The 13,269-nt window shown below is 34.7% G+C and overlaps 1 protein-coding gene across 2 annotated transcripts in view; it reads right to left on the bottom strand.

Annotated features, from left to right (window-relative positions):
- LOC141401259 (GTP-binding protein Rhes) overlaps nt 1–13,269 on the bottom strand; it is a 310,203-nt gene that overhangs the window by 79,815 nt on the left and 217,119 nt on the right. For both annotated transcript variants that reach the window (XM_073981337.1, XM_073981338.1), the window contains exon 3: nt 6,026–7,432. In XM_073981337.1, the coding sequence (XP_073837438.1) occupies nt 6,026–6,624 (599 nt within the window). In that variant the 5' untranslated portion in view covers nt 6,625–7,432. The remainder of the gene's footprint in view (nt 1–6,025; nt 7,433–13,269) is intronic.

Raw genomic sequence — 13,269 nt, forward strand, 5'->3', positions numbered from 1 at the left:
AAAAGATTAATGAACTAATGCATTTGGACATCCGTTGGGAAGCTTTAAGGAAACCTGAAATAACGCAATGTAGAAGGTGTCAAAGTTTTTTTCATAGCGCATCGAACTGTCACTTACCCAGACGATGCGTAAAATGTAATGAAGATCATGACATAGGCAAATGTAAATTGAACAATGTTCCAAAAGAAGAACGTGATAAACTGTACTGTGTCCTTTGTGAAAAATATGGTCATCCCGCATCCTTTAAAGGATGTGAAAAATATAAAGAAGTTCAGGAAAAACTTCGAAAGAAAAAAGAACATTTAGCTCAAAACAGAATGCGTAATCCATATGCGAACATTAACTCAAATGTGAGCTATGCCAACATCACCAGAGATAATGTGAATAATGGGAACAATCCCAACATCATCAAAGATAATATGCCATCATCATCATCACCAAATAATGGAAACGATCAGATGCAGTCAATCCTTAAGGAATTGAATAATTCGATAGTTAACCTATCAAATCAAATGATAAATCTACATAAACAATTACAAATACAAACGTCTAGAATAGATACTATTTTCTCTTTGTTAGAAATATAAATAATGGATCAAAATGTAACGAATAATCTCAAAATAATTGAAATTAATGTAAATTCTATTATTAGAAATAATAGACGAGATGATTTATGCAATTTTTTAGATAAATATAACCCGGATTTGGCATTACTAAATGAAACAAAATTAAATTCAAGACACAAAATCAGTTTTAAAAACTATTTTGCAATTAGACGAGACAGGCCCAACTCCTTGAGAGGCGGTGGAACAGCAATACTCGTAAGAAAAAATATCAAATACTCAAATTACTCAAATAAGACAATTAAATTGTTCAAACATTTAGAAGTATGCATAATTAAAATACCTTTAATAACAAATAAAAACTTTTTTGTTATATCAGCGTACTATCCTTCTGGGAATAATGATAATTTTCTTCAGACTGAACTCAATTTGCTCTTTAAGTCATTAAATTTACAAAATCCTAATAATTACTACTTACTCGCAGGAGATTTAAATTGCAAACACTCGAATTGGGGTAATATCCATGGCAACACCAAAGGAAATATATTAAAAGGCTGGATGGAAGCAAATGAAATTGAATTTCGTTGTAATTTATATTTTTCAGTTTATCCCTCATATCCACGAAGTGAAGCATTCTTAGACCTTTGCATGGCAGATTCACGTCTTCTCATAAAAAGAGAAAACGATTCATTAAATTGCCTCAAAAATTTAGACTATGATAGTGATCACAGCGCAATACAGATTATAATTCTTAATGAACGAACGGACCACCCCTTGACATTCTTCAACGAAACACCAGATGTTTTGTTTAATTTCAAAATGACTGATTGGAAAAAGCTTAGAAAATGTATAACAGACGAAATAAATGCTAATGACTTAATTCCAAACGATAGAAATTTGACAAATTCTGAAATAGATTTTTATTTATTAAAACTAAATAAATATATAACTAATTCCATAGAAAAATCAGTCCCCAAATACACAAACAAGAATTCAACAAATAAATATCTTAATTCAACCATTAAATCACTACAAAAAGAGAAAAGCAGACTTCTTACAATAATAAAAAAGAACAACAGATTCGAAATTGTACTACCTATAACGGAACTTACTATGGTTAAAACTCAACTTAAATTAGTAAAAAAATTAATCAATGACAATTTTATAATATCTGTCAATAATAGCATAAGACAAAAATTGCAAAAGATGGACAACAAAGACCCAACAAGCATGTTTAGAGAAGTCAAAAAACAGTTTAAAAAGGTAGTTCCGCTAGATATTCCATTTTTAGAAATACCATTCGAGAATGAAAATCTACTCAGATATGCAGGGATAAATATTCAAGAGCTAGAGAAAGTTGACAATGAAAACAAATACATTGTTGAAGATGAAGTACAAATTCTAGATACAATAGGGTCATTCTTAGAATCTGTTTATTCATATAAAGAGATCGATAACAATAACCCAAATCATCTCAATGTTGAAAATTGTTTTTCAAGTTTTATAAGTAGGAAAACCTATTATGAACACAATAACACTGTTATTACGTACTTTAATGCAAATAATAAAGCAAACGAGGTAATTAATAACACATCCGATGGTCTATTCGTTGACATAAACTCATTGACATATATATTTAAAAATCTTAAAGGGAAATTGTCTTCAGGATTAGACGGAATTCCTAATATAATTTTAAAAAATATTCCAGAAAGGATGATTTCTGATTATTGCATTATTTTTAATAATATTTTAAATAATGCATATTTCCCTGTAGCATGGAAGACAGCTAAGGTAGTTATCCTGCCTAAAAAGGACAAAAATATAAAAAATCCAAAAAATTTACGTGCCATAAGTATGTTACCTAACATTAGCAAAGTTTTTGAAGTTTTGGTAAATAACTTTCTAATTAAATTTTCTGAAAAAGAAGGACTGTTAAGCAATAAACAATTTGGATTTAAATTTAAACATTCAACTATTCATGCAATAAATGTACTTGTTTCAAATATTAATTGGAATCTCAACAAATCATTTTGTACTGGTGCTTGTCTAATTGATTTCGAAAAAGCATTTGATAATGTCTGGATCCCGGGTTTAATATATAAACTACAACAATATAAAATTCCTATACATATAATTGTACTTATTCACAATATGATCAACAACAAATCTTTTATAGTATGCAATAAAAAATTGAAAAGTAAAAGAAAATATATAGTTGTAAATGGGTTACAGCAAGGTACTGTGAATTCACCAATTTTATTTAACATATTTATATTTGATTTGCTATCAAAAATAGAAAACATTATTAGTTTTGCAGATGATATCATTGTTTATCACTCTGACGATAAAATTGATAAAATCAATACAAATATCCAAAACTACTTTAACGTCGTAGAAAACTATGCTAATGATTGGCAAATGGTGATTAATATCAATAAATGTGAAACAATACTTTTTCGCCCACCTGTTGGGAAATGTAATAATAATATTCGAAAAAAATGGAAAGATTTTGGTATAAAATCTTCGAGAAATGAGAAGATACCCAATAAACAGATGGTAAAATATCTAGGGGTTCATTTGGACAAATTTCTTTATTTCCATGATCATATAAATGAACAAATAAAGAAAGCAAGAAATGCATTTTTTATGTATAAACGTCTATTTTTTTCACAATATGTTAAACAAAACGTTAAAGTAATTTTGTATAAAAGTCTAATTAGACCAATTTTAATATACGGATGCCCAATATGGTATAACATATCACCTTCCTATATGGAAAAACTTAGAGTTTTCGAAAGAAAATGTCTTAGAGCATGTACTTCCTTGTACCGAAGTCAAAATAGTGATTATTTAAAATATATATCGAACAAAAAATTATATGATGCAGCCAAAATCGGTAGAATAGACAATTACATAATTCATATAATTAGAAATCATATACTTAAATCATTTGAATGCGAAGAAAACAACTTAATTTTGGCTCCGTACTATGCAAGTGAAATGTATATAAAAAACACTTTAGAAAACGGGTTTGTACCACCAGAAGCATTTCTGTATTTAGATAAAAATGGATTTATCCAAAATGAAAGTGGCATCCCTATATTATACCACATATACAGAAGGTGCAACATTAAAGCGATATCCTGCAATCAGTTGACAGTTGATAACACAAGATTTGATACAAGTATATATATTGGAGATAAGAATATGATTCCTAATGTAAACCTTAATAAATATTGGTGGCTCACTGAATAACTTGTATGTATACCATACACCTTTCATTTTAAAATTAGACAACTTCTTTTACCTTTGCTTATTAAAAAATCTTTAGGTTTTTCATTGTTTTTCCTAGAGAAGTGTTATAATTATGTACACTATTAGTATAGTAAAATATATTTTCATAAAAAAAATAAGTAATAATAACAAATGTTTTTGAGAAACCAATATTGGTCTGTAAACTTAAGTATAATAATAAGACTGTTTGTTTATTTTTAGTATTATATAATGCAAATAATTCAATAAAATAAACATAAAAAAAAAAAAAAAAAAAAAAAAAAAAACGAGATGTATTGGGAAATCAACAGGGAAATTCAAAGGGAAGTGCGTATAGCCAAAAATAACCACCTGAACAGTCAATGCCAAGAAATTGAACGACTGATGACACTGCACGACGACTTCCAGTTACACAAAAAAATGAAAGAAGCAGCCGGCACTTACAGAAATACCAATTCATCAGTCCTTTACAACAATAATAATGAACCCGTTTTTGAAACTGCTGAGAAGAAAGATATCTGGAAAGAATACATACAAAACTTATTCAGAGACTCTACCAGATCGGATTATGACAACCGGATATCACACCAAATGACAGGCGAGGCAATCACAAACAATGAAGTTGAAGATGCATTAAAATCCCTCCGAGAACGAAAAGCCACGGGTCCTGACGAAATACCTGCCGAAATACTAAAAATGATAAATGGTGACAATGTTGACCTGCTAACAAAACTATTTAACCACATATATGACACAGGACAATACCCCCAGGATTGGCTGAAGTCCACATTTATAACCATCCCAAAAAAATCTCACCCGAAAAGATGCAACGACTACCGACTTATCAGCCTAATGAGCCATGCCCTAAAAATCTTCCTTAAAATTATACATAAACGGATATATGAAAAATGCGAAAGGGAAATGGGTGAAACACAATTTGGCTTCAAAGAAGCAAAAGGAACGCGTGAAGCACTATTCTGCGTTCAAGTGTTGGTTCAAAAATGTAGAGATGTCAATAAGGATATATTTATGTGCTTTATAGACTACGAGAAAGCATTTGACACCGTACAGCATGACAAGCTCATGGATATTCTGGCGTCAATTGGAATAAGCGAGAAAGAAATTAGATGCATTAAAAGTCTGTATTGGCATCAAAGTGCACATGTTAATATCGATGGAGAAATTACGGAAGAAATATCTATATCCAAAGGAGTAAGACAGGGCTGTACACTGTCCCCACTATTGTTTAATATTTATTCCGAAAAAATATTCAAGGAATCAGTTAACAACGTCCAAGAAGGAGTCCTAATAAATAATGAATACGTAAACAATATCAGATACGCTGACGATACTACCCTAATAGCAGACAGCTTATCGGGTCTACAAAACCTTGTCACAAGACTAACTGCGTGTAGTGAAACATATGGGTTAAGATTAAACACCAATAAAACAAAATATATGATAATAAGCAAGAAAAATAATTTTGAAAACATGAATATAACAATTCATAACACTCCACTCGAGAGAGTGTCGAGCTTCAAATATCTCGGGTTTTCAATAAATGATCAGTGGGATAACTCCAAAGAAATTAAATGCCGGATAGAAATGGCAAGAGACACCTTTCACAAATACAAAAGAGTATTAACAAGCCATGATATTAACATTGCAACAAAGACAAGGTTCATAAAGGCCTACATATGGCCAGTTTTGTTATATTCTGTGGAAGTATGGACTTTAAAAGCAATAGATGTCAAGCGCTTAGAAGCCTTCGAAATGTGGATATATCGAAGAATTCTTAAAATACCGTGGATAGCTCACGTATCAAATGACGAAGTTCTACGAAGATTGAATAAAACAAGAGAACTCTTCGATCACATAAAAAGGAGAAAAATTTCATATCTCGGACACATAATGCGAAACCCAAAATACCGCATCCTGCAAAGAATTCTACAAGCCAAAATAGAAGGTAAACGCAGCAGAGGAAGACAAGAGATGTCCTGGCTTCAAAATATTCAACAATGGACGGAATTTCGAAATGCAGAAAATTTAATAAGTGTCGCAAGAAACAGAGATTTATATTCATATTTTATCAATAATATATAAAGAAAATTATACATGAAATGTAATATGGTCGCTAACATTCGAATATCGAATATGCAATAAAGAAGAAGAAGAACAATCCTACTTACCCCAATATCACCAAACGATAGCAATTTTTCGAGCCTGGCAACGTATCATCACATAACAAGGATGAACTGACCACCTGATTAGCCATAAACTCATCATCTAGAACATCTAAATCGTCGGATGTGTGATGCGGATGATGGTCGTGGGTGTTTTGATGCTGCTGCAGATCGGTATGATTCATTAAACGTGTCGTTGTGTTGACAACACCATTACTTCCACTAGGCACATCGTCCAAAAATGTTACAACATGTGAACCACCTGACGTTATACCTTGTGGACCAACTCCTCCGCCGCCTACAGGATTGCTCATTGTATGATTTGTTGTTGTTGTCGCTGTCGCTGGGCCGGTACTAGCTGCTACTGTATGGTGGTGGTTGCCTGTAATGCCTGTTGCGGTGGTAATTTTGCCATTGATCTGTTGATGATATTGACGGTCGGGTGTTACGGCACTGGTTGTTGGAGGAGTAGTTGTCGTAACTGTATGTTGCTGTTGTTGTTGCGAAATATTTTTGTTGGAATCGCCGAAAAAAACCTCGCTGTAGTCATTGTTGTTGTTGCGTGCACAAAACCAGTTTTTACAACGTATCATATTGGCATTCATTTTGGCAAAGATTTTGTCCTATCTATTGAAACGTTAACGGGAGTGGTTTATTTAGCTTCAATGTTTTGGGTGGATGGAGGAAATGTGATGTGCGTTGTCGTTAGAGCAACGGAGACCTTGCCTCAACTATATTAAAATATATTACAGTCCATGTGCCATGGAATGCTTAATACGTTTTGCCTATTGTCAGGATTAGCTTTAGGCTTGTTGTACGTTGGACTTATTTTGTTTTAGTTTTTAAATAAAAATTGCTACGGCTACTCTGTTGGCTAATGTTCTATGAGATGATATCTACATTTTAGATAGAAACACATGTACGTAGGTTTTATGGCAACATCATATTTTGAACAAGCATTCGCTCGTGGCTGTTGTCCATAGTGCCACAAGACATTTTCTTCATACCGTAGTTCTGTTGCTCAAAATGGGCCTGTCTATACAATGTGGCGCAGGACATACCAGCAAGTATTGTTCACAATGGAGACCGTTAGTCTCTCAGAGCTGTCATTGATATTTCAGCGATGCGGAAATAATTGCCAATTCTATTGTTGTAGCAAAACTCCATCAACTTTGCCATATGATTGCAGATGTGAACTTATATGGAAGATAGTCCTTTGCATGTATGGGTCTGTGTGTGTGTTTATGGAGTATGCCGGATGCGTAAGTTAAAAACGTTTTTGGTTTTATTATCGACTGTTGTGGTTACTATCGGTGGTTAAATTTGTGGCGTTTGATTGCTTAACAATATTTGGTCACAGCATTGGTTGATTGTGGTGCTTACCATGATGGTCCTCTTCGAATCTCATTTGTGCTGAAAGACATAAATTACACAATAACATTATGCTGTAGTGTACTGCCAATAGTAAGTGGGTGAGGGAAATCATAGAATAACATTAAAGTAGAAAATTGGTTTTCTAAAACTCATATTGGTTTTTATTGTGTTACAAGGATACACTCGTACACACATATGGCCTAGTTAATATATCTGTCGGAGAAGGCAAACAATAAAATGAAAATAACTACATTTAAATAAAGTGATTTATTGTTAACGACGCCATGAAGTACTTCTGAGTGTAGTTTAATACAGAACAACAGTACTTTGTACTAATGACTTTAAATAAATAATCATGAGGAGAATCCTTCCAAGAGATCGACTCATTGGCTCACTGAAGCCTAAATGAAAATTACATCCAAATACCTTAAATTATTCTTGGACCTACCAAATCTGTTGATACGTTCAAGATTTATCGTGCGCTCCAGCCAGACAGACGAACGGACATGGTTTAATCGACTCCTAATTGCCTGTAAAGGATTTCGTCCAGACATACTCGGGGTCTATAACCGTTATTTCGACGCGGCACATTTTGGTCGTACGAAAGTGTATATTAGGCTTATGACTTTTTTACAACCTCATATCCCCCCCCGTATCATATTTTTCATATTTTGATGAGTTTACGGTCCACTAGAACAAATATGACATTTTTGAAGAAGAATGTTAAAAAATTGTAAGAAAAATTTTCATTTCGGGAGGGGCCCGGACCACATAACAACCAAATCCCAATTTTTTTTTATAGTATTTTTTTACAAGTGTAAAAAACATTTAAAGGTTTGTGCGGAACCTTTTTATACCCTCAGCATTTATGCTAACGAGGGTATTTACACTTTCATATGGGCAAAATGTGCCTAATCGAAATAATGGTTTTAGAGCCCAAGTATGTTTGGACGAAATATGTTTCAGACAATTTGGAGTCGATTTAGCAATGTCCGTCTGTCTGTCTGGATGGCTGGTGGGCACGATAACTCTCGAACAGATGAGCCGATTTGGTCCAAAATTTGGCTTTCGTAATATTTTGTCCAAACTTAGTTTAAGTTCGAAGATGGGTTATATCGGTCCACTCTTTCCGGTACCTCCCCCACAAAAGTTCGAAAATGTTCGGACAATTTGTGCGTACGATAACTTTTGAAGGGAGCAACTGATATGGTCCATACTTTGCAAATCGTGAAATGTCTACCAGACTTAGTTTCCAATATGGACTCAATCGTTCCTCTCTTTCGGGTACCTCCCACACAAAATTTTGGATAAGTTCAGTTTAGGGCCTGCTCTCGAAACGCATTGATTTTTGTGGTAACAACTTGTATTCACTGCCCCCCATACGACGGTACAAGTTTCATCAGGAGCAAGTCCATATTTCCTGAGAAAATAACCTGAAAGTTGCAATAAAATCCGTTTGACACCGTAATGGTTAGAGCGCAAGATAGCTCTCGAACGGATCTGTCGATTCGGTCCAAAATTTGGCCTTCGTAATATTTTGTCCAAACTTAGTTTAGGTTCGAAGATAAGTTATATAGGTCCACTCCTTCCGGTACCTCCCCAACAAAAGGTCAAAAATGCTCGGAAAACTTGTGCGGACGATAACTCTGGAGGAGAGTATCCGATTTGGTCCGTACTTTGAACATCGTAATGTTTCTACAAGACATAGGTCAGGTTGGAATATGGACTGCATATATCAACTCCTTCGGGTACCTCCCGCACAAATTTTTTAAAAAAAAATCAGTAGCTGTAGATTGTACCATTTTTGAGATATATACGTTTAAGTTGGTAAATTGCAGTCATAACTTTGTTTTATAAGGAGACTTGTCCCAATTTGAATTGTCACAATTTGAACTTCTATATCTCAAAAACGGTAAAACCTACGAAAATATCAGGTAGGCCAACCTTGTGGAGAATTTTCACAGCTACAATATTCCTTAGGTCCATTTACATAGGACTCGCGGTTTCCAAGCAAAATCGTGAAAACCTAAAGAACCCCTAAAAATGTGAACTTAAATCGCAATTTATTTGAAAATCCCTCCGGCGATTTTTTTTTGTTTCTTGATATTTCTCATCTATGAGCATTGTAGTTTCAGAATCTGTAAAAAGTGGCTGAAAGAAGCGCACGATAACTCTCGATCGGATCAGCCGATTCGGTAAAATTTGGCTTTCGTAATATTTTTCCAAGCTTTGTTTAATTTCGAAGATGGGCACTATCGATGCGCATCTTCCGGTTTCAATTCACACAGGCTGAGGGTATATCTCTGTCGGCAAAGCCGACTGTTACTTTTTTACTTGTTATACCTTCAACCATAATATGGAGGGTATAAATAAATTTATCATTCCGTTTGTAACACATCAAAATGTTCATCAGGGTAAAATTCTAAGTCAATATAACCATGTCCGTCCGTCTGTTGAAATCAAGATACAGCTCGAAATTTTTAATACAGAGCTTTGTAGTTTGGTATAGAAGTTTCTTTTACCCCTAGGCTGTTTGGTGTTGCAAATAGGCTATATTGGTCTACGTTTTGATATAGTCCCTATAGAACTGTAGCACCCGATTTTTGATATTTTGAAGATTTTAGCCTCATTATCCACCGAATGGCTGAAATTGGGTACTAAGTCTTCGTTGGGGATGTAAAACTTTCCACCATAAATTTTTGGTATATTTCCACGCCTTTATATAGCCCCCATAGAACGGTACCTCCCTATTTCCGGTATTTTGAAGGTTGCGGCCTTAATATTCCACCGAAATGGCTGAAATTTGGTATTTGGCCTTCATTTGTGGTATTAAACGTTCCATACTAAGTTTGTGGGTATAGGTCCACGACTTAGAATAGCCCCCATAGAACCGTACCTACCGATTTTCGGTGTTTTAAAGGTTGTGGCCTTAATATTCCTCAGAAATGGCTGAAATTTTGGAATTTAGTCTTCGTTGGGGGGTATAAAACTTTCCCCCAGAAACGGATCCTCGCCTTAGTATAGCCACCCACAGAACGGTACCTCCCTATTTTCGGTATTGTGAAGGTTGTGGCCTCAATACTGCACCGAAATGTCTGAAATTTGGTATTTAGTCTTCATTTGTGGTATTAAACATGCCATATGGAATTTGTCAGTATAGGTCAACACCTTGGAATAGGCCCCATAGAACGATACCTCCCTATTTCTCGTATTTTTAAGGTTGAGGCCTCAATAGTCCTCCGAAATGGCTGAAATTTGTTTTTTGGTCTTCATTTGGGATATTAAACGTTTCATATGAAATTTGTCGGTATAGGTCCTCGCCTTTATATAGCCCCATTATAAGACCGAAATGGCTGAAATTTTGAACTTAGCCTTCGTTGGGGAAATAATAATTTCTCCCATACATTTGTCGGTATAGATCAACACCTGCAACGGCACACCAAAACCGGCAATTGCCGATTTTCGGTACTTTGAAGGTTGTGGTCGTCGCCAACTAAAATACAATGTTTCTGCCGCCTTAGCGTTCGCTAGATATAAATTTTTCAATGTAATCTCCCTAGGTCATATAGCTCGATTAATTAAATTAATTAGAAAACTTATATTGTTCTGAAGGTTCTGTACTGAAAATGTACTTTATAAACAAGTTGTCTAAGAAAATTGTTTGAGGGAAACAGCGAGTAAAATCTAAATTACTTTCCATGTAATTTCATTATCAAATAATAAAGGGTCGCGGAATTATGTAATGAGGTATTAAACTTGTACTGTTTTCAAAAAATTAAGAGTTCAGCATCGTGCGGATTAGAAATGCATGAAATGACATGTCCAAAATAATGGAAAAAATTTTATTGTTGTGCGTCATAAGGTGCTAATATCTGATATAAGTAGCATACACGCCTGAATTTTTTCTTATCATTAACAAAGTTGTAGCTGAAAGCAACCATAAACGAAATTAATGCTCAAACATAGGCGACCTGACTTAACGCCAAAGGACACAACGCCCAAAATTAATTTTGGGCGTTATGTCCCCCCTGACCCCGGACTTAACACCCAAAATAAAATTGTGTGTTATGTCCGCCTTAACTCCGGACATAAGGCCCCAAAAAAATCGGACATAACGCCAAAAAATATGATGTTATGTTTCTTTTCATATTTTAATGATTTAAGATTAATATCCCTTCGGGGAACCTGTAACCCCTATAGGGCGCGTCCCCAGGTGGACGATAGGGGAATGCTTCCCAGATATGGGTGGTAGGACGGAAATCAAATACGTTCCGCGGACCAACAGGTTGCTGCGTCTGTCTTTAGGTAAAGCGGCAGCAAACAGCGTCTGAACTCCATGGGGAGCGGCTGAAAACTAGATGGAAAACTGTAAACCCTTCAGAAGGCAACGGGAAACCCCTGGAGTACTATACCATGATAATCATGCAATTTATGAATATAAATAATGAACGGCCCTCAGTCTCCGGCCAAACGAGGGTGCTAAGAATCCCCGGAGGTAAAACAAAAAATAACCTGAATATTGGTACCTGGAACGTACGAAGCCTATATGAATCTGGAAAATTAGCTAACACCATTAATGAGATGAATAAACTGAATATTGATATACTTGGAGTTTGCGAAACATGGTGGCCTGATAATGGAGAATTTGCATCTCAAAACGTTAAAATATTTTACTCAGGAAACCTGAATAGAACTCATAGAAACGGAGTAGGTGTCACTTTAAAAAACCACATAGCACAATGCGTAATAGGATTTGTACCAAAATCTGACAGAGCAATGCTTATAAAGTTAGAAACAAAACCCTTAAAACTAAATATTATACAAGTATATGCGCCCACAGCAGACAAGAGCAAAGAAGAAGTGGAAGTTTTTTACGAAGATGTAAAATACCTAATAAATATGACAAAACCCCATGATATAACTATCATCCAAGGAGACTTTAATGCCAAAGTTGGACAAGATATTGTACCAGGCATAACAGGCAAATTTGGACTAGGCGAGAGAAATGATAGAGGTGACAGACTTATTCAATTCTGTCAAGAATATGGGTTGAAAATTACAAATACAATGTTCTGCTTGCCAAAAAGAAGATTGTATACCTGGAAATCCCCTCAGGACAAACCAACAAATATAATACGGAACCAGATAGATTATATTTTGATCAATAAACGCTTTTCTTCATGTGTAATGAAGACATCCACATATCCAGGGGCAGATGTTCCATCGGACCATACCCTGTTAATGACAAAAATAAGAGCAAAATTGAAGAGAAACTCAAAGAGAAAAACACTTGGAAAACTCAATACTGGAAAACTGGAGGAACCAAGGGTTAGGACAAGAATGAGGGAGATCATTGATCAAGAATTTAGAAAAATTGAAGCTGCAGATAGTGAACAGATGTGGAATTCTGTTAAAAATACACTAAAATCCATAGCGGACAATAATCTAGGAATCACAACAAAACCACAAAAGAATGAATGGATGACAAAGGAGATACTAGATCTGATGGTGGAACGTCGAAGACATAAAAATCGAAACTACGAATTAAATAGAGAAATACAATCCGCAATCAGAATTGCGAAAAATAATCTTATAAACAGGCAATGCCAGGAGATTGAAAGATTGCAACAATTAAATGACGATTTCAATCTTCACAAAAATATCAAAGAAATGGCAGGTGTATACCGCAAATCAATACCTAAAATTCTATATAATAAGGAAAATGAACCTATTTTTGATATATCAGAAAAGATGATAATATGGAAAGAGTACATAAAGCTCCTTTTTGCCGACCTGAACCGATCAACATATGTGATGATGACGAATGAACCGCCAGTAGGAACATCTATAACCAAACAAGAAATTGAGTCAGCAGT

The sequence above is a fragment of the Musca autumnalis genome, unplaced genomic scaffold (genome assembly GCF_047663935.1).
Source record: "Musca autumnalis isolate F117 unplaced genomic scaffold, ASM4766393v1 scaffold_4, whole genome shotgun sequence".
NCBI classification, from domain to species: Eukaryota; Metazoa; Arthropoda; class Insecta; order Diptera; family Muscidae; genus Musca; species Musca autumnalis.